Source organism: Saccopteryx leptura, chromosome 2, assembly GCF_036850995.1.
Source record: "Saccopteryx leptura isolate mSacLep1 chromosome 2, mSacLep1_pri_phased_curated, whole genome shotgun sequence".
Classification (NCBI taxonomy): domain Eukaryota; kingdom Metazoa; phylum Chordata; class Mammalia; order Chiroptera; family Emballonuridae; genus Saccopteryx; species Saccopteryx leptura.
In genome coordinates this window covers 313,566,991-313,589,616 of record NC_089504.1, presented here as the reverse complement: position 1 = coordinate 313,589,616, position 22,626 = coordinate 313,566,991, and the positions used below count along the sequence as shown (strand labels likewise).

The 22,626-nt window shown below is 44.3% G+C and overlaps 1 protein-coding gene across 4 annotated transcripts in view; it reads left to right on the top strand.

The window, feature by feature from the left end:
* KIAA1549 (KIAA1549 ortholog) overlaps positions 1-22,626 on the top strand; it is a 134,883-nt gene that overhangs the window by 57,654 nt on the left and 54,603 nt on the right. For all 4 annotated transcript variants that reach the window (XR_010748833.1, XM_066362826.1, XM_066362825.1 and 1 more), the window contains exons 3-9: positions 770-858; positions 4,662-4,839; positions 6,666-6,796; positions 9,517-9,700; positions 11,099-11,158; positions 12,556-12,704; positions 18,386-18,563. Coding sequence is in view for 3 of the 4 variants with exons in the window: in XM_066362826.1 (XP_066218923.1) it covers positions 770-858; positions 4,662-4,839; positions 6,666-6,796; positions 9,517-9,700; positions 11,099-11,158; positions 12,556-12,704; positions 18,386-18,563 (969 nt within the window). In the remaining variant the exon portion in view is untranslated. The remainder of the gene's footprint in view (positions 1-769; positions 859-4,661; positions 4,840-6,665; positions 6,797-9,516; positions 9,701-11,098; positions 11,159-12,555; positions 12,705-18,385; positions 18,564-22,626) is intronic.

The window sequence follows — 22,626 nt, the reverse complement described above, 5'->3', positions numbered from 1 at the left end:
GGTTTCTTTTCTTTTTAAATTATATAGTAGAGAAAGAAAGAGCGGGTTGGGTAATTTTTTGTCCTCTGAAAGGGTGCTTTTTAGGGAGCTCTGTAATAAAAGTAAGAGCACTCTCCATTAATCTGTGACGGACTCTTAGGAAGGCACTGACCACACGAAACCAGGGTGGGGTGGGGCTGCCCTTCCCATCCAGGGCCAGCCTGACCCTAGGCCTCCTTGGGAGCTCTTTCTCATCTCTCTTGGCTCTGGGGAAACTGTATATATTTGGAGAAATCATAAGCTATTTGTTTGTTGATGATTCTTTCTTCCCAAAGATTCTTGGGCTCATTGCCCAATGTTGCAGTTTTAGATCTTACTCCGATTAATTCAGGAAGGTGGGGGTTACGGTGGTAGGTTGTGGGGACTTTTAGATTAATTCAGCAGGTCCTTGAGTAACATCGTTTCATTATGACGTTTATGAGGTGCTGAAGGAACCTGACACTGGTTGAAAACGAGAAGTCCATGCTCTGTCCCCTGGCTGGGCCACAGAGTCTGATTTGTGGTTTCACCCGCTGGGGCAGAGTTGAGTGTTTCTTAGCATGTTGAACTGATGCTGTGCCTGGTTGACCTGATGCCTTCCAGATCGACTGTGTTCGCTCCTCATTGGGGCTTCATTTTACTAAATTTTGGAGCCGCTACCACACTTTGGCACAATACAGGTTCTACCCTGGGGTCTAGTAGTGTGACACCTGTGTTATTCATGACGACACTAACCTGCTTTGGTTGGCAGTGCTGGCTAGGAGAGCCGTGCAGGAGTACATCATTACGTCCATCAAGGAGGTGCTGAGGATCCACTTCAACCGTGCTGTGGAGCTCAAGGTGGGTCCCTGCGGTGGAGAGTCCGGTGCAGAGCCCAGGTGGAGGCCCGTGACAGTGGTTGTGGACCATTCTCTTTCCTTTTCCCCTTCTCTTCCCCTGGTGAGCACCTGCTCGTCCTTTGGATCTCCTCTCAAATGTCACTGTAGAGCCAGTAGCTGCGGCCACCATCACAGCCACCTGGCCAGTGCAGGTTTGCATTGGATTCGACGGTAATGAAACAACAGAGCCACGAACTGGTGGGCCATTAGCTTTAATCCTAGCTTGTACCCAGCGGGCAAGTAAAAACACACACTGGGCTCCAAAACCCACTCATTCAGTGCTCACAAAGCTACTGACTTATCTGAGTTTCCTAGAATCAAAGGTTTCTACCTCACTAGCCTTATTCACCTCTGTTCCCCATCTCCTTCTCTCTGCACAAACTGTCTTCTCCTTCAGCACTCCGCCATCGTGGCTGCTTCTCCTCTCTTCCATGTGGCCCTTCTCTGCTCTCTTTTCTCTGCTCTCTCCTCTAATGCTACTCTCAGGAACCAAGAGAGAGCAAGCTCTCAGTCTACCCCATTTTATAGTGTAGAAATCCAAACCTTTAATCCAATATACAAACAAGGAAGTCTCTGATACAAAGTCACTTATCTGTGGCATAATGGGATTCCTCAGAGAGTGCACCACACACATCATGCAGTAGTCAAGGGTGTGGGGAAAAGCTTAGTCTTAAAACTAAGCCTTCGGCTATAAGGACCCGGCCTGCTTACATCCTGTCCCCCACACCCAATGCAAACTATAAGCGAGCAAACATATGCATCATATTTACAAATTTATTTGACCAACAGTCATCTTGTCAGGTGTCAAGCCAGTAGCCAGGGCCACTATCACGGCCGCCTGGCCCATGCAGGTTCTCATTGGATTCGGACAGTCGGTAAAGAAACAATGGAGCCAAAAACTGAGTTTAAATTAGTTTTTAGAGAGCATGCATATGCATGATCCTGTACTTTCAGTGAGAGAGAGAGAAATTTCCAGATATTTTATGGGGGACACAGTGTTAATGCCTCCTCTCCCCTGATGAACCCGGAAGCCACACTGTAGACCCTGTACCTTCCCAGCATGACACATAAGCCACAAGTGGCCACTGAGTATGTGAAATAGGGCTCGTCTGAGTTGCAGGGGGCTATCAGTGCCAAATACACACTGGATTTTAAAGACAGTGGAAAAAAAGGAATGTAAAATATCTCACTAATAAGGTACATTGAAATATGTCAGATATATTGGGTTAAGTAACATGTCTCTAAGATTAATTACACTTAAAAAATTTTTTTTAATGTGGCTGCTAGAATGTTATAATTGCATGCATGACTCACATATTTCCCTTGGACAGCCCTGTTCAATAGAATAACCATTTCTTTATATGTGAGTTAAATTCAGCAAACACCTTGAATTCTCTAGAACTCCTTATTCAGCTCATATTGCTGGCTATTTTATCTGGCTGTCCTTGCTCTTGCAATTTTGTGCTGTTTTTGAGAAGGTTAGCAGATGTGTAAAGGTAATTACTAAAATAAAATTTTGACTGTGAAGCACACTGGCCCTTCATTTAAAACTAGCTCTTGGATTTAACAAACTCAGACCTAAAGTAACCACATCTTATAGTCTGAAATTAAAACTGTTTAAGGGAAAGCAGTTCATGGTGGGTAATTATGTCCTGGGGTGATATTTTTCCCTAACAAAGGTCAGTCTTCATCTTAACTGAACTGGTCTGTTGTCTTATTTGCAAGTAAGATAACATAGCTGATAACAGAGCACAGAACACAGATCCTCTCATTGTTATTATTACCATGTTAATTGTTAACTGTTTACTCTTCTCTACCCACCTATGTGAAAGAAGGGTGTGTCTGTTTCTTTTACTTTTTATCCTGTTCCACAGATTTCTCTACTTTGCTTTCTCCTGCCTTCCTGATCCATCACCAGTGAATCCCATGTGGCCCCTTCTGTATTCCCCTTGGATTCTTTTTTTTTTTTTAACAGAATGAGATGATCATGATTTAAAAATTTATTTATTTATTTATTTTTTACAGAGACAGAGAGTGAGTCAGAGAGAGGGATAGACAGGGACAGACAGGAATGGAGCGAGATGAGAAGCATCAATCATTAGTTTTTCATTGCGCGTTGCAACACCTTAGTTGTTCATTGATTGCTTTCTCATATGTGCCTTGATGGTGGGCTTTCAGCAGACCAGGTAACCCCTTGCTGGAGCCAGCGACCTTTGGTTCAAGCTGGTGGGCTTTTGCTCAAACCAGATGAGCTCGCACTCAAGCTGGCGACCTCGGGGTCTCGAACCTGGGTCTTCTGCATCCCAGTCCGACCCGACACTCTATCCACTGTGCCACCACCTGGTCAGGCCCCTTGGATTCTTTTTTTTTTTTTTTTTTTTTTTTTTTTACAGAGACAGTCAGAGAGAGGGATAGATAGGGACAGACAGAAACAGAGAGATGAGAAGCATCAATCATTAGTTTTTTCTTGCGACACCTTAGTTGTTCATTGATTGCTTTCTCATATGTGCCTTGACCTTGGGGCTACAGCAGACCAAATAACCCCTTGCCTGAGCCAGCGACCTTGAGTCCAAGCTGGTGAGCTTTGCTCAAACCAGATAAACCCGCACTCAAGCTGGAGACCTCGGGGTCTCGAACCTGGGTTCCCCGCATCCCAGTCCCATGCTCTATCCACTGTGCCACTGCCTGGTCAGGCCCCTTGGATTCTGATGTATAAAATAAACGGTAACCCTGGCCGGTTGGCTCAGCGGTAGAGCGTCAGCCTGGCGTGCGGGGGACCCGGGTTCGATTCCTGGCCAGGGCACATAGGAGAAGCACCCATTTGCTTCTCCACCCCCCCCTCCTTACTCTCTGTCTCTCTTCCCCTCCCGCAGCCAAGATTCCATTGGAGCAAAGATGGCCCGGGCACTGGGGATGGCTCCTTGGCCTCTGCCCCAGGCACTAGAGTGGCTCTGGTCGCGGCAGAGCGAAGCGCCGGAGGGGCAGAGCATCGCCCCCTGGTGGGCGTGCCGAGTGGATCCCGGTCGGGTGCATGCGGGAGTCTGACTCTCTCTCCCCGTTTCCGGCTTCAGAAAAATACAAAAAAAAAAAATAAAAAAAAAAAATAAAATAAGATAAAATAAACGGTAAACCTGTCATTTTCTGGAGCATTTTCTCAATCTGTTGAGATTTTGCTTCCTGGCAGTTGTTGTCAGTTTGGCTCCAGTAAACTCATAAGAATTCTTTAAAACAATAAAAAAACAAAACTAGGCCCTGGCCGGTTGGCTCAGCAGCAGAGCATCGGCCTGGTGTGCAGGAGTCCCGGGTTCGATTCCCGGCCAGGGCACACAGGAGAAGCGCCCATCTGCTTCTCCACCTCTCCCCCTCTCCTTCCTCTCTGTCTCTCTCTTCCCGTCCTGCAGCCAAGGCTCCAAAGATGGCCCGGGTGCTGGGGATGGCTCTGTGGCCTCTGCCTCAGGCGCTAGAATGGCTCTGGATGCAACAGAGCGATGCCCCAAAATGGGCAGAACATTGCCCCCTGGTGGGCATGCTGGGTGGATCCGGGTTGGGCGCATGCGGGAGTTTGTCTGACTGCCTCCCCATTTCCAGCTTCGGAAAAATGAAAAAAAAAAAAAAAAAAAAGAATTAAAGAAAAAAACAAAACTAGCTGTTTATTCTTTTACTTTGTTATTTTTCTGCTCAATACAACTTCCTGTACATTTGGTCAATGGTACTTTGATTTGATACTTTGATAATTATTATCTTTTATTTCCTTAATTTTCATAGGTTTATGAACTATTCGCTGACTTTACTTTTCTGGTAACATCTGGACCTTTCGTCTACACGGCAATATCAGTCATAAATGTGCTTATAAATAGTAAACTTGTACGTGACCAGACTCCTTTAATCCTGGCTGTGAAACCTTCCTTCCTGGTGCCGGACTCCAGGTTCCAAGTGCAGACAGGTGAGAACACTAACCACAGTGGTTTGGATTTATAAATAGAATTTCACTTTTTAAAAAATGTTTTTTAAAAATTTGGGGAGGATTTAAAAAAAATTATTATAAATTTTCAGAAACTTTATGGAAAAATTTCCAGTATGTTCAAAAGTACATAGAATAATGTAATAGCCCCCCCCCCCCGTACCTATCTACGGTTTTAACAATTTTTACCTCTTTGTTACATTCACACCCCCAGCCGCATTCCCTGCTGCCACATTTTGTTTTTGTTTTGCTCATTAAATGTATTGGGGGTGACATTGGTTAATAAAAACGATATAGATTTCAGGTGTACATCTCTATGATACATCGTCTGTATATTGCACTGTGTCTGTGTCTTTGAGTTTTTGTTTGTTTGTTCTTATTTGTCCATTTATTGCTTTCAGTTTTGTATCCATATGAGTGAAATCACAAGGTTTGTTGCTTTTTCTGTCTGACTTTTCTGAACTCCTGTCACATCCATGCAACAGCATGGGTGGATCTTGAGAATATCTCACGTTATTCTGATAAGACACCCTATCATCTCATTTATAAATATTTCAGCCTATGTGTAAAGCCAGTAGCCACGGCCACCATCACAGCTGCCTGGCCCATGCAGGTTCGCATTTGATTTGGACAGACGGTAATGAAACAATGGAGCCAAGAACTGGTGGGCCATTAGCTTTAAACCTAGCTTGCACCCGGCGGGCAAGAAATACACACAGTGGGAAAACACTTCCCTTTCCATTCAGGGCTCCCAAAGCCACTGACTTATCCAAGATTCCTAGAATCAAAGGTTCTACCTCACCAGCCTTATTCACCTCTGTTCCCCATCTCCTCCTCTCTGCACAAACTCTGCACAAACTGGCTTCTTCTTCAGCACTCCACCATCTTGGCTACCTCTCCTCTCCTCCACATGTCCTTTCTCTGCTCTCCTACAGCATGGGCTCCTCTGCCCCATTTTATAGAATAGAAATCCAAACCTTTAATCCAATATACAAACAAGGAAGTCTCTGATACAAAGTCACTTATCTGAGGCATAAATGGGATTTCTCATAAGAGTGCACCACCCCTATCATGCAACGTCAAGAGTGTGGGGAAAAGCTTAGTCTTAAAACTAAGCCTTAGGCCAGGGGTACCCAAACTACAGCCCGCGGGCCACATGCGGCCCCCTGAGGCCATTTATCCGGCCCCTGCCGCACTTCTGGAAGGGGCACCTCTTTCATTGATGGTCAGTGAGAGGAGCATAGTTCCCATTGAAATACTGGTCAGTTTGTTGATTTAAATTTACTTGTTCTTTATTTTAAATATTGTATTTGTTCCCGTTTTTTTTTTTTTTTTACTTTAAAATAAGATATGTGCAGTGTGCATAGGGATTTGTTCATAGTTTTTTTTATAGTCTGTCCCTCCAATGGTCTGAGGAACAGTGAACTGGCCCCCTGTGTAAAAAGTTTGGGGAGCCCTGCCTTAGGCTATAAGAATCCTGCCTGCTTTCAGCCTGTCCCCCACACCCAATGCAAACTATTAGTGAGCAAACATATATATCATATTATAAACTTATTTTACCAACACTATGTCTCTAAAAGATAAGGATTATAACACATATATACATCACCTTCACATTGCATAGTTTCATTCGTGTGGAGATGGCTTTCTACATTTCCATGATACAGGCATTAAAAAGAATACCTCCTAGAAGTCAATCCTCTTTATGGATGAGTTGGTTGATTTCGATCCTCTTCCTCCCTCTTTTTATTCCCTGAGGCTGAAGGTGCTCCTCATTCATGGGCCTGTGGTTGTTGTCTGTCTTTCAGTCCTCCAGTTCGTGCCTCCCACTGTGGATACCGGCTTCTGCAACTTCACCCAGCGCATTGAGAAAGGCCTGATGATTGCTCTCTCTGAAGTGAGGAAGCACCACCCGGGCATGTACAACCTCACGGTACAGGTGAGCATGGTGTGGGGGTGGAACAAAACGTGTTAGCCTTTCAAAACACACTAGGTTCATAACATTTCATTAAAGATACGCCTCATGCCTGACCAGGTGGTGGCGCAGTGTATAGAGCATTGGACTGGGATGCAGAGGACCCAGGTTCGAGACCCTGAGGTTGCCAGCTTGAGTGCAGGCTCATCTGGCTTGAGCAAAAAGCTCACCAGCTTGGACCCAAGGTCACTGGCTTGAGCAAGGGGTTACTCGGTCTGCTGAAGGCCCACGGTCAAGCACATATGAGAAAGCAATCAATGAACAACTAAGGTGTTGCAATGAAAAACTGATGATTGATGCTTCTCATCTCTTTCCGTTCCTGTCTGTCTGTCCCTATCTATCCCTCTCTCTGTCCCTGTAAAAAAAAATAAAAAAATAAAAAATAAAGATACGCCTCACTCCTGCTAATTTCCTCAAATGGAGGAGGATCTGTTCACATGGATCGGGCTGAGCTCTCCCCATGGTAGCAGAACAGGTGATCAGGGATCTCAGATATAGTGGAGCTAAGGAGAGAAGAACATATGCTGGAAGTTCAAGAATGTTCTAGAAAGAAACCATATCAACTTACAGTAGATCCAATGGGAGAATGCCCACATACACTAATGTTTCATATGGAATACAATGAAAGGCAAACACTTCACTCTAAAAAACAGGGACTAGAGCTACTAATCAAAGAACAACAGGCTTTGTATGCATTGTATGAAAACTGCCAGTGTTTTTATATTTCTTTGATCTTTTTTCCTCCATCGTCTTTGTTTTCTCTTCCCAAAGTTCATAGAAAAAAGATTTAGGTGCTCCTGGATTCACTCGTCATATTTCTTATTTTTCTTATAATTTTTCTTATGTTTTTAATCTCTTTTATAGTTCCTCATTTATATAGATTTTCTAAGCTTTGTCCTCCAAGTCTCTGATTTACTCTTCAACTCTGTTTACTATGTTACTCAGTCCCTTTATTGAAGTTTCTTCTAGCCATCATTTTTTTTAAAGGTATGTAAATACCTTTTTTTTTTTTTAGATTTTATTTATTCATTTTTATTAGAGAGAGAGGGGAGAGAGGGAAAAATAGATAGAGAACAGGGGGAGGAGCAGGAAGCATCAACTCCCATATGTGCCTTGACCAGGCAAGCCCAGGGTTTTGAACCAGCGACCTCAGCATTCCAGGTCGACGTTTTATCCACTGCGCCACCACAGGTCAGGCCATCATTTTTTCCCATTGTTTTCTGCTCCTTCTCTATTTCAGCCTTTCCTGCGATGGTGCAGGACTGCCTTGCATGAGGACGTCATATCACCTTGAAAGTCTCTGGGGACATTAGAGGTTTTTGAAAGTTGTCTTCTGTTTCCTAAGTTATCTCTATTTTCTCTGCAGCCATTGTACTGTGTGGATCTCCGTCTTTTGCTTTCGTGCCATTAGTTTTCTGCAAACATCTGGAGGTCATTGATTGGCTGGTTGTTAGGAATGAAGGAGCAGGTGGTTAATTTTGGCGGCTTATTTGGCTTTCCACTTCTGCTTCTGAGTCTGTTTTCATGTCAGCCCTGTGTCCTGATGGGAGGTTCAGTGGAGCGCTGGGCACGGGGCAGAGTGTATCTGTATCCACCGTGGGCTTCTCTCTGGGGCTGTGAGTGGTCAAAGGCAGGCAGACCAGGACCCCGGACCCAGTGCATAAGGATGTTGTACCCTGAAGTGATGCACGTTAGTGTATTTTTTTTCATGCAAAGCTGCTTTTTCTTTCATTTTCTCTCCTTCTTTGTATCTTGTGAGCAGTGTCAACCCATCTCCTTGCTCAAGGACCAAACCTGCAGTAAATCTCTTGGTCTTCTGAGACAGGGTGCTCATTGTCTTTAGGGAGCAGTGCTTGGGGCTCTTATGGGTGGAGTTGTGGCTGCTGTTAGCACCTCTGTGTAGGCCTGGGTGTGGCGGTTAGAGAGGAAGGAAGAGGGAGGAAATTGACTGGCTCCTTGGCACAGAACCTTTAATTAATTATGGCGGCTGGCTCTCTTCCTGTGGATCCAGAAGGTGGAGCCCGCCCTGGGCCCCTCGGGAGTGAACGGCTCTCAGCCCCACTGTGGTCAGTGCCTGTGTGTGCTTTGGGTCTTGGTCCCTCCGTTCTGGTTTACATCAACATGATTCTGTGCTCTCTCCATTTTCCAGAAATTTGACAGAATCTCAGGTTTTCTTCTATCCTCACTGCTGTTGTGGACTTCTTCTTTTCCGTTCCTCTTCATTTTTATTTCCGTGGGATTTGGGATGGAAGGGGGTGCTCAGTTCATCACTTAATGTAAAAAACATTTTCAGGCCTGACCTGTGTTGGCGCAGTGGATAAAGCGTCGACCTGGAATGCTGAGGTCGCCGGTTCGAAACCCTGGGCTTGCCTGGTCAAGGCACATATGGGAGTTGATGCTTCCTGCTCCTTCCCCCTTCTCTCTCTGTCTTTCTCCCCCCCCTTTCTAAAATGAATAAATAAATAAAAAAAATAATTAGTTTAAAAAAACATTTTCAGTAACCTGAGGATTTGATGAATTGTGAAAAGGAACCAGGTCATTGACGCTTGTTGCCATTCCTTTAGAAACATTCCCCCTTTTTGAAAAAAAAGAAAAGAAAAAGAGAGAGAGAGAGAGAAATCGTCAAGCTTTTATTGGACCTTTTTCATTTATTTTAGAAGCTGAGTCTGACTTTCTTCTTTTAGATCTTGAATATCACGATGGGCTCTTCACGGGTGGGTCCTCGCCGGGGCCCGGTGAATATCGTCTTCGCTGTGAAAGGCACGGAGGGGTTTTGTAATGGGACCCACGTGAGCGAGCTGCTCAGGAACTTGAGTGTGGTGGAGTTCAGCTTCTACCTGGGGTACCCGGTGCTGCAGATTGCCGAACGTGAGTACCTGAGCGGCGGAGAACAGATCCAGCGGTGGTTGCCAGGGGTGAAGGGTGTGAGAAAAGCTAGACCACAAAAGGGTAGCAGAAGGCAAGTTTGGGGGACATTGGTCTTGTCCTATATCTTTATTGTGGTGATGGTTACATGACTATGCATTTGTCAAAACCTAAAAAACTGGGCACCAAAAAGAGGGAATTTTATTTCGTATACATTTTTTTTTTCTGTATTTTTCTGAAGCCGGAAATGGGGAGAGACAGTCAGACAGACTCCCGCATGTGCCCGACCGGGATCCACCCGGCACGCCCACCAGGGGGCGACGCTCTGCCCACCAGGGGGCAATGCTCTGCCCCTCCGGGGCATTGCTCTGTTGCGACCAGAGCCACTCTAGCACCTGGGGCAGAGGCCGAGGAGCCATCCCCAGTGCCCGGGCCATCTTTGCTCCAGTGGAGCCTCGGCTGCGGGAGGGGAAGAGAGAGACAGAGAGGAAGGAGAGGGGGAGGGGTGGAGAAGCAGATGGGCGCTTCTCCTGTGTGCCCTGGCTGGGAATCGAACCCGGGACCTCTGCACTCCAGGCTGACACTCTGCCACTGAGCCAACCGGCCAGGGCCTATTTCGTATATATTTTAAGAAAAGAATAATAAAGACAAAATTTTTCTTCCTGGCAATTAGAGTCACAGTACAAATGGAGTGGAAGACACATTTACTTCAAAACAAAAACAACAAAAACAAAATATCCCCAGTAGATTCCAGAGTTGGTCAAGTTAAAAAAAAAAAAAAAAGAAAGAAAAATCAAAGTCTTTTCCAGAATCGAACAGCCAAGTGGTCTAATGATTCTTAATGTATTCAGTGTACTGTTAGCTAAATAGAAAAATAATTCATCAACTGCAGCAATAGGCAGGGAAAAAATTATTTACCTTGAGCAACTCTCCGTTATGTATGCACAGGTATGGATAAAATAATATGCTGGACAACCTGTGTACGCCAGGACAGTCACACCCAAGCCAGGACTAAGGGTCGCTTGACCCCAAGTCACTGCTGGGAAATCCCAAGGCTCTGAGGAACACAGCGTGAAAGTCATTGATCTGGGACAATGTCATTCCAAGGGGAACCTGTGGGTGACCCTGGGAAGCTGTGTCTCACGATCTCACCTGAGAGAGCCCTTTATTTCTTTTTGTCCCTCTTTCTCCGTGAGACCAATATGCTCAGGTACCACTTACTGTCCGCACCTGCTCACCAGTCTGGCATTTTCTTTTTCCATATTTGGTACTACATTATATAGGAAAGGCAATGTCCTGTGACTTACCCAGTGTTTCCTAGAACCCTGTCCTTTTTGTTGCAGACATATTTAAAATAAATAAATAAATTTGTCTCCTTCCCTAACCCTTTTCTTTCTCTAGCCTTCCAGTACCCACAGCTCAACCTCTCTCAGCTGTTGAAGTCCTCTTGGGTGAGAACAGGTATGTTTAACTTATGTCATGTTTGGGAACCATAAGCAACAAGAAGTCTGTGTGGGCTTATTAAGCATGACACCGCCTTTCCTGTCTCTCAGCCCTAAATTCAGGGCAATGTGTACCTTAAATTCTTGGCCAAGAACGAATGAGCAAGATTCAGATTGGGCTGTGGGCGTGGGTCCTGCTGAGCTATGGCACAGAAAGGGTTGGCTTCCTCCAAAACTCATACCTCAGGTTGCGGGCAGTCTGACAGGAACTGACACCATTCTGACTTGGAGCAGGATGACCTTCCGAAGCGAGGATCTCTTATGTTTTTCTGAAAGTCTGATTTGTTTGGTTTTATAAGGACAAATAAGGTAACGTGGTGAGCAAGTGAGAAGCTTCTCTTAAAAGTCTTGTGGGTGCGAGTCAGATGTTTATGGCTATGGCCTTGTGGAGTAAGACTGTCTAACCTGGAGCACAGAAGTGTCGGGGGGTGGGGTATGCTCACCAGTGCCCAGTGTTGTGAGCAGCATAGTAAGGAACTGATCATGGGGAGGAATCATGTGGGGTGGTGACTGTCACCAGGCACAGTTCCTATACCTCCAAATCCTCCTTGCTTAACTATAGCATTCCACGTAAAGGCCCCGCCTCTTTGCAGCGGCCCTCTGGGAAGCGGGGGGGCTCATTTTTCAGGTAGTTTTCATAGCAGTGAAGTGACTTGCCCGTTGTCCTATCTCAGGAGGGATTTGAGTCAGTCCTGGCTGCAAAGAAAATCTGATCGTCTATTTAGATAATCTTGCTTACAAGCAGATAGATGTCTGAAGACATGGTTCTCAGTTGAGGAATCGAGATAAGATAGGAACTTAAAGCATTTCCAGAAATGTTGAAAGAAGTGCAGGGTCTTGGGTAGGCCCCAAAGCCCCCTGTAGGGCAACAGCAGTGCTCCTCGGACTTGTGGGCACCAGTCTTTGCACCATGTGGAGCTTGGACCTGCCTCTCAGACTCAGTCAGCACTTCCTGGGGCCTCCCTCGCTTTCTCCCCTCTAGTGTCTCTTTAGGGCAGTGATTTTCCACCCCTGTGCTGCAGGAATTTTAAAAACATGCCCCTGACTCCATAGTCAGGGGTCCTGATCTCTTTTCCTTTAGATTGTCAAGTAGAAAAGGAAAAAAAAAAAATGACAACAATAACTATCTGGTGTGAATGACTCAAAATTATACCCTTTTTTTGGTCAGATTGGCAAAGAATATATTGCAGAATTTTAGTCGTCTAAGTGTGCCGTGAGATGACAGGGTTGAAAGTCACGGCCCTAGGGACTGGCAGTTTAGAGGAACCCTGTGCTAATTTCTCTTCCACGCGCACCCTTTTCTCCTCCATGGCGAACCCGTCTGGGGGCCCCGTGGGTGTCTTCGTTTCCTTGCAGTCCTCCTGGGTGTCGTGGAGAAGCAGCTCCAGAACGACGTGTTCCAGGCCGAGATGGAGCGCAAACTGGCCCAGCTGCTGAGCGAGGTTTCCGCCAGGAGGCGGATGTGGAGACGGGCCACCATCACCGCCGGGAACAGCGTGGTGCAGGTACTCATGGAGGCCGGAGGAGGGTGGGGGGAGGAAGAGCCGTCTAACACAGTGCCAGGGTTCCATGCAAATGGGGGAATGCCACGAGAAAGCTATGATTGAGATGGATCGCTCTAGTAGGTGGCCGTTGAATGTGGCCACACTTCAGCTCGGCTAGAATCTAGACACATACAGTATATCCTGAGAGTCCTCAGTAAGCAGTAGGTTCAAGAAAGGAGCTGTGGGGAGTTCAGTGAGAGAATTGCGTCAGTGGGTTGCCATGCCATCGAATGACCTTACTTTTCAAAAAGTAATTATTTTTTTTATTATTGATTTTTAGGGGGAGAGAGAGAGAGAGAGAGAGAGAGAGACAGGTAGGGAGAGAGCGAGAGAGGAGAGAGAGAGATGAGAAGCATTAATTCATGGTTGTGGCACCTTAGTTGTTCATTGATTGCTTTCTCATATGTGCCTTGACTGGGGGACGCCTGCTGAGTCAGTGACCCCTTGCTCAAGCCAGTGACCTTGGGCTTTAAGCCAGCAACCTTTGGGCTCAAGCCAGCGACCATGGAGGAATGTCTATGATCCCACGCTCAAGCTGGCAACCCCATGTTCAAGTGGGGAGCTTGGGATTTCAAACTGGGGACCTTAATGTTTAGGGTTGATGCTCTATCTGCTGCACTACCACTGGTCAGGCTCAAAAAGCAATTATTTTGGTGCCCAACATGTAGTCAGTTATGGAATGGTAACGTTACTGAGAGCATCACAGAGATAAGCCCCTCAGCTGGGAGAAACCTTAAGAGATCAGAAAGAGGAAAAAGGGCTGCCCTCTATTCTAGCATCTGATCCTCCCCGCCTCCAGCCACCCCTGGTTGTCTCATGTTACCCAAAATGTTCTCCAACCAATAAACTAGCAGAAAAGTTACAAATGACAGATTCATTTGAATTGAAAAGTGACACATTTTAAAGTGCACAGGCTTGCAGCAAGTTGGAGGTTAGGGCTGTGATTTGGGGCCCATCTCAATGGATCTTAATGTTACCTTGAGTATTTTCCTTTATCAACTACTGGCTGGTAGAGCGAGGAAACCGGGGTAAACCCGGGTGCAGGGGCGGGGAGGTTGGGGTTTGGGAGCATTAGAGAGGAAGCTGCAGAACTGGCCCCAGGAAGGGAAGTGCTCAGAGCTGGTATCTTTGTCCCAGCTCTTTCACCAGGCTTTCCTCTGTCGGCATTGCTCTTCGTCACCCCTCCCACAGAGGCGGTGGTCAGGTTTCTAAACTAGCCCCACTGCCAGATGCAATAGAATATAGAGAAATTTAAAAACTACTAAAAAATTGAGAGTAATTAATATAAAAAGAATACATTTATATAAGTATTTATATAAAACAAAGAATAAAAATGAAAATGATGGAAGCTTGGCTTTATTCAGCGACCCCGGCTTCACAGAGCTCCAGGTCTGGGTGGAGGTTAAGTGCGCATAGAACAGTTATAAAGCACCACAAGATGGCGTAATGAGGTGCTATGTTGGACAGGAAAGCTTCCTCTGGTAGAAACATTGGATTTGTGAAAGTTAACTAAGCCACTCCACGTTAATGGTGCCCTCTGATGGGTTGCTTAGAAACCACTCCCTGCTTCTCATCTGCATGGGAGTGAGCAAACGTGAGGCTAGAGCAAGGGTTGGGAATCTATGGCTCATGAGCCAGATGTGGCTCTTTTGATGGCTGCATCTGGCTCGCAGACAAATCTTTAATAAAAAAAATAATGTTAAAAATATAAAACATTCTCATATATTACAATCCATTCATTTCCTACTGCTCATGTTCATGGTTGTGGGTGGCTGGAGCCAATCACAGCTGTCCTCCGGGACAACACCAAATTTTTATTGGATAATGCATAATGTACACAGGTCATTGTATGGTTCTCACAGAATTACATTTTAAAATATGTGGCATTCATGGCTCTCTCAGCCAAAAAGTTTCCCAACCCCTGATCTACAGACAAGGGTTCATATATAGGACACAGGACTCTTCAGCAAGCATAATTTATAAAAATAAAACCAGGAAGGCCCTGGCCGGTTGGCTCAACGGTAGAGCGTCGGCCTGGTGTGCAGGGGACCCAGGTTTGATTCCTGGCCAGGGCACACAGGAGAAGCGCCCATTTGCTTCTCCACCCCCCACCTCCCCTCCTTCCTCTCTGTCTCTCTCTTCCCCTCCCGCAGCCAAGGTTCCATTGGAGCAAAGATGGCCCCGGCACTGGGGATGGCTCCTTGGCCTCTGCCCCAGGTGCTAGAGTGGTTCTGGTCGCGGCAGAGCGATGCCCCGGAGGAGCAGAGCATCGCCCCCTGGTGGGCGTGCCGGGTGGATTCTGGTCGGGCGCATGCGGGAGTCTGTCTGACTGTCTCTCCCCGTTTCCAGCTTCAGAAAAAAAAAAAAAATAAATAAATAAATAAATAAACCCAGGAAAACAGCCTAAATGTCCAGCAGTTGGGGAATATGGGTAAATAAATTGTCATGAATCTTCATGTGTCGGAATATTGGGCAGCCATTGTCATATTCTTTGAATTCATGAGCAATAGCAGAAAAATCTTCAAATGATGAGTGGCCATAAAAGAATGTATGCAGTATAACTCAAATATTAAAGACTCATGAAAAATAATTTATGGAAAGAAATATGCCAAAATATTTACAATGATATTTCTTTGGTTGGTTTAATTTGAGGTGATTTTCATTTTATTCTTTATACATTTTTCTTCGTGCTTTTCAAAATTTCTCTAATGAACATGTAATTTCTGTAATCAATGGGTGATTTTTGATCAAAAAATAATTAATTTTTAAAATGAAATTGAAAATGTTTCCCAAAAGAATTACACCATCCCACCATGATTATATGGGTCCCAGATATGAGTCTGATAAGATGTCATCCAGAAAGGATCCTGGAATTAAATTTTACTGTTATTTTCAGATTGGATAAGCTTATAGAATCTTTAATTAGATTCCACTTTTTTTTTTTTTGTAAATATACAAGATCATTTATTATTATATAACTTTTTTATATGACAGTGACAGTTTTAAAAGATGACAACAATGAAGCACAAGGTTTAAAACACATGTAGAAGTTTAATGTACAATATATAGCACAAAGACTAGGAGAGGAAAGAAAGGAAGCATACTACTATTTTAAGTATCCTTATGCTTTATGTAAAGTGCTATCATAGTACTTAAAGACAGAATGTAATAAGTTTAAGATGTGTACTATAAATCATAAAGGAACCATTAAATTAAAAAATAGTTAATAGGGAAAATGAAATAAAATATATAATCTAATCAATTCAAAAATGGCAAAAAGAGAGGAAAAAGTGAACAAAGACCAGAAGGAACAGACAGTAGTGAATTTCAACCTAACCATAGAAAAATAATTGCATTACATGTAAATGTGCTTAATAGCCCAATTAAAAGGCAATGATCCTCAGTCTGCACATAAAAGAATCAGCTACATATTACCTACAAAAAAACTATAAACATAAAAACATGAATAAATTGAAAATGAAAGTATCATAAAGGACTATGTTTATAACAACTAAGATTAAGCTGGATGCCTATACAAGCATTTGGCAAAATAGATATCACAAAAATATATATTGCCTAAATTGTCATAGGCAGAATGTTTCCCTGCACCTCCTAATCATGTTTATGTCCTTATTCCATATTTCTGCAAAAATATTAACTTAACTGGCAAAAAGGACTTTGCAGATATAATTTAAGAACCTTGATATGAGGAGATTATTTTGGATTATCCAGGTGAGTTTAATCTAGTAATCTAGGTCCTTCAAAGCAAGGAAGTTTACCTCTATAGTCAGATTGAGATATTACTATAGCATATCTTCATAGTCAAGAAGAATGGCAAGAGAGAAGAAATGTTTTTTTTTCTTGTTTCAGTCAATTTTCAAAACAATCAATTTCCTAGAATCGCCCCAAAGTGTCCATTCTGTCACCCCAAAATCATATCCTTTTTTTTTTTTTTGCAGAGACAGAGAGAGTCAGAGAGAGGGACAGATGGACAGGAAGGGAGAAAGATGAGAAACAATTCTTCGTAGCAGCACCTTAGTTGTTCATTGATTGATTGCTTTCTCATACGTGCCTTGATTGGGGGCCTTCAGCAGATGGAGTAACCCCTTGCTCAGAGCCAGCGACCTTGGGTCCAAGCTGGTGAGCTTTTTGCTCAAACCAGATGAGACCGCGCTCAAGCTGGCAACCTCGGGATCTCGAACCTGGGTCTTCCACATCCCAGTCTGACACTCTATCCACTGCGCCACCACCTGGTCAGGCCCAAACTCATACTCTTGAAAATGTTGAATGTTTTAAATTAACTCAATAATTAGTTTTATTGATGCTAGATTCCACTTTTGAGATGATTTTTGTCTACCCTAGAATATGTCCTGTGTGCCCTTGAGAAGAATGTGTATTCTGTTATTGGGTGGGATGTTCTGGATATGTCTCTTAGGTCGGTAGTGTTGTTCAAATCTGCTATTTCCTTATTGATAATTTCTCTGAATGATCTCTCCATTTGAGAGTGAGTTACTAAAGAGTTTATGAGATATGCCTGGCCTGTGATGGTGCAGGGGGTAGGGCCTCAACCAGGAATGCTGAAGTCTACCTGTTCAAAACCTTGGGCTTACCTGGTCAAGGCACATACGACAAGCAATCAGTGAACGGCTAAAATAAAGCAACTCTGAGTTGGTACTTCTCGTTCCTCCCCACTCTCTGTAAAATCAATAAATAAAATCTTGAAATAAAAGAATTTATGAGATTACCCCAAGAACAGTGGTAATTTGGGGTAATCTCATATTGGAGATTACCTCCCGTGACATATTGGAACTTCTTGGTAGCAGGTCTAGATTCTTGGATTTGACAATCCTGTAATCTGTGTATCCTACTTGGCCCTTGGTCGCAGAGAAGGCTTTGAGTAAGATGAAGTTCATTTGTTATTCTGCACAGAGGAAGTTTCACTGCACAGAGGAACCAGGGATGATTTTGCCCCTTCCCTGTCCCCCCCCCCCCCAGGGCACATATTGGCACTGTCTGGCAACATTCTGCTTGTCACAACTGGTGAGGGAGGTCGTGGCTGTTGCTACTGGCATCTAGTGATTAGAGAGCAGGACTGCTCTAAACATCTCACAACGCACGGCACAGGCCCCCACATCTAAGAATTATCTGAACCAAAATGGCGTTAGTACCAAGGTTGAGCAACCCTGCTTCAGAAGAACAGGGAGAAAATGCTAGTAGATTTAAGAAGGGTTTGAATAGAACTGTTAATAGTTTCCGATGACCAGGGGTGTGCCTCACTTTTGTGGTTGATGTTAGGAGGACAGCAGCATCCTCCCGTGACATATTGGAACTTCTTGGTAGCAGGTCTAGATTCTTGGATTTGGCAACCCTGTGATCTGTGTATCCTACTTGGCCCTTGGTCGCAGAGAAGGCTTTGAGTAAGATGAAGTTCATTTGTTATTCTGCACAGAGGAAGTTTCATTATAATTGTCCCTCTTCCTGTCCAGAGAGCTTCATGGGGGTTCTGGAACCCAGAATAGAGTAAGGAGCTTTTTAGGAGGACCAGAGTGAATCCAAATAACACTGTCAAGGTTGCGTGCCTGGGGCAAGGACCTCTGGACATGCGAGATTCTAAAGCACCAGTGGTTTCTGTTGTCCTTCAGGTGGTGAATGTGTCCAGACTGGAGGGAGACGACAATCCCGTGCAGCTCATCTACTTCGTGGAGGATCAAGATGGAGAAAGGCTCAGTGCAGTCAAATCTTCGGATCTGATTAACAAGATAGATATCCAGAGAGCTGCCATAATCTTGGGTTACCGAATTCAAGGCGCTGTTGCCCAACGTAAGTGCCCGAGGTGTAGCCCCTAACTGGTTGTCTGTGCTGTGCTGTGCTGGGGTCAGAGGCTAGTCTTTTTCTGACAGTGAACTCTAAATTTAAAGCATTCTTATGTGGGGATAGTAGATGTCTTAAACCCATATTATTAAGTAGCACTTACATAAGATGTCAGTTGTTAAAACTTATTTGAAAATACCTTTTTTAAAAAAATTAAAAATGATTGATTAGAGAGAGAGAGAAGAAGAAGGGGGAGAGAGAGAGAAACATTGATTTACTGTTCCACTTATTTATGCATTCCTTGGTTAACTCTTCTATGTGCCCTGGTCAGGGTTGAACCTGTAGCCTTGGGCGTATTGGGACAATGCCCTAACCAACTGAGCTACCCGGCCAGGGCTGAAAAGACCTTTATTTCGTTTGCTTGTGGTTATAGCCTTCACTGCTGTTTTTCTTACTTAGTATTTTGTCTCCATAGCATTCTAGTGAGTTATAGTCGCTTAAGGTAACTTGAATATTTTTTTTCCCCTACTCCTGTCCTATTTCTCCTTTTCAAAATTTGTCTTAGGTAAAATAACGTGTTTTTTCTGTATTTATTCCAAGATCTTCTATGTCATATTTTGAACGTTGGTGGGGACAGTGAGTCACGCAGGAAGCTGGGAGGTGCCCTTTGCTTCCTCCTGGGTCTTTGAACACAAAGAAGCCCTTGATCCTTCCCCTTTTCGATCCTGCTTCTCTCCCACCCTTGGCTCACATTTAGAAAGAGGCAGTTTGATATTTCTTTATTATTTTTGGAAGATATGAGGCCCCTGTCTCCCTGGCAAGGGCTTTTCTCAGAGTGCCATTTTTTCCCCCCAACGCACAGATTTTGGGTATTTAAAATGAAGAAATGGAGAAGCACAGAAGAGTGTATTTCTCTAACTACACCTTTATGAATCGGACCGCTATGTTAATGCGACTGTTTTTCCTTTGTGATCCTGAGAGCAATGAAACTCACTGCTCAGTGATACTCGCTGCATTTTATAGACATTGATGGGAGACTTGGAGCAAATAACCACTGGTGGTGTGTGGATTTGAGATGTGATTGCAGAGTGGGCTCTGTTTCAGAGCAGTGAAGAAAAAATAAGGTGCTTAACTTATATTTACTTTTCATATAAGACATCTCTGGTTGTCGGAGAGGTGCCTCTTCTCCAGCTAAGCACGTCGCCTTTTAAAAAGATCTATTGCAGCGGGGTACGAGCACCTTTCAAACCTACTTTCATCTTCTCTTTGCACCTCTCTTTCCTTCATTCTGTGCTAAAAACCCCAGGGTAACAGTTCTGGGGTTGGAAGCCCCAGCCAACACCAGGGCCAGCCCGAGGCAGCTGTGGACCCAAGTCAGGGCCTCATTTAGATTAATCAGTGCTGCTCACAGGGTTTTACTGGGTTAGAACTAAGGAGAGCCTGCAGGTGTCCCGGACCCTCAGTGTGATTCTTTATGTCCCTTCTTCTACAGTGTTAGTTGTTTTCGTGTAAAAATGAGCTCTATTTAGGCCACATTTAAAAGCACACATTTTGATCACACTGTTACCTTTCCCGTGTCCTGCGCTGTCTCTGCTCTGTAATTGGCGCTTCTGTCCCAGCGTGTGTGCGGTGGAGTGCTGCTGGCTCCTGCCTGTGTCACTCTCTCCGGGGCCTCAGCCCAAACAGAACGCAGCTCGGAGAATCGTTTCTGTTACAGTTTGGAGCAGAAACACGTTGCTCCCATAGCATGTGTTAACCATTATAGGGTGAGTCAAGGGCGTGAAGCGCAGTCCCTGCCCGTGGAGACCGAGATGTATTTGAAAAGATGAGACTTAGAGCCAGGACTGTATTCATGAGCACAGCATCAGCGGGCAGTGTAGTTATGTAATAAAATGCATCTTAAAAGAAAGAGGAAGGTACCCCTCTGCAAAGGAATTGGCCCTCTCACGGGTGAGAAGGGTGGGCAGGCAGGAGGGGGCGTTTTGGTTTTTGGAGCCTGGTGACCGGAACCCTAGCTTAGAGAAGATCTGAGTCCTCTAAAGGGGATGGGTAGGGAGTGAAGGGGGCGAGGCCCAGCGCTAGGAGGCAGGGTGAGGGATAGGAGCTGGCAAAGGAAATTAAGGAGGACAGAATAATAGAACCATAATCATGCAAGGCCATAGGAGATGGGGGATTAGGGTGGGGGTCACAGGAGGGTGGAGAGGAGCAGTTTCAAAATAAGTTTGATTTAATGTGGTTTATTTTTATTATTATTATCATTTTACAACAAGCTCTGGCCCGTTTTATTCAAGACCAATTTTGCGTGATTTCTTTTTCGCCTGTCTGTTCTCACATGCTGCTAATATCAGAATCGCCTAGACTAGGCCCTAGGTCAGGCATGGCCAACATATGGCCCACAAGCCAGATCTGGCCTGCAATTAAATTTTTAATATTCTCCACTATTTTAAAATCTCAGCTACTCAGAAGCAGAAGCGCCTTTGATTATTGGAAATCGAGATATTTAAGAAGATAGTGATATGCGGAAAAGAATTCCACATGTGACTAATCTGGGGTTAACTTCCAATACAGTTAGTGCTCGACTTATGACCATGATTGGTTCCGACAGACCGGTCGTAACATGATTTGGTCGTAAATTGAGTAGGCTATATGTACAGTACTGTGAAATGATGTTATAAAAATCTTTAAGTCATATTTTATCGTAATTTTCTTTCATTATTGTTATATATTATAATTTTCTTTGTTTATTTTATGCCATTTGTATCATCTCTACACCATTTGTTTCTTATTTTTACATTCGTCAGGTTTAAGTAAAACACTGCATTACCAGTACAACTGGTTTAATATTTGCAAAACATACAAAATTATAAAATATAGGTGTATACAAAAATACAAAATACAGGTGTAAAAAATACCATAGGAAACATTTTCCCAATTGCAAAACATATCAAAATATATAAACATGTACGAAACATTTTATTGGCCACTGGTGCTTGGCTGCGGATCATTGATGTTGTCATCTGAGGCAGCAGTTGGGTTTACTGGAGTTGGTTTTTTCATAAACATGGTGAGCTTTGTCTGAATTGTATGTTTCCAAGACACAAAATACAAATTGCTGTACCGAGTCTGGGATAACAGTTGAAATGGTGCACGCGGAGATGGTAGTGCTGCTGGAAGCTGGTCTGCACTGTCATATGCCCAGCTGGGCAATGCTTGCACTGCCAGACGTAGAGCAGTCGTGGCTAGCGATTGTAGTCATAAAGTTGAATGGTTGTAAGTTGCATAGGTCGTAAGTCGATCAATACCTGTAATTGGTCGAATGGATTTGTGATACTTCTTTATTTAAAAAAAAATTCCATTATAAAGATTTACAACTTTTGTGCTCGTCTGTATTTGTTATGAACTGTTTGACATTTAGCGGCAATGTGAAACCCACATTCTTTTTTTTTTTTTTTTTTGTATTTTCCTGAAGTGAGAAGCGGGGAGGCAGAGAGACTCCCGCATACGCCCGACTAAGATCCACCCAAGTATGCTCACTAGGGGGCGATGCTCTGCCCATCTAGGGCATTGCTCTATTACAACCCGAGCCATTCTAGTGCCTGAGGCGGAGGCCACGGAGCCATCCCCAGCGCCAGGGCCAACTTTGCTCCAATGGAGCCTTGGCTGCAGGAGGGGAAGAGAGAGACAGAGAGGAAGAAGAGGGGGAGGGGTAGAGAAGCAGATGGGCGCCTCTCCTATGTGCCCTGGCCGGGAATCGAACCCAGGACTTCCACACGCCGGGTCAATGCTCTACCACTGAGCCAAGCGGCCAGGGCTGAAACCCACATTCTTAATTTAGGCGGAGTTTGCCAGTGCGCACCCAAGGTTAAACAATTCATTATTTTTGTGGTCAAGTGTGCTGAATCAAGTGGCATTGTAGCATAGACAATAGCTGCAGTTGATAACTGAAAACGTGTCCAAGCTGTTTATAAAACAAAATAATTGTTTTATTTGTGGTATAACCCCTTCAAGCTCATTCTATTAATTAAATATTGTTTTGATTGATTGCGATACAGTTTGGATATTTATACAGTAT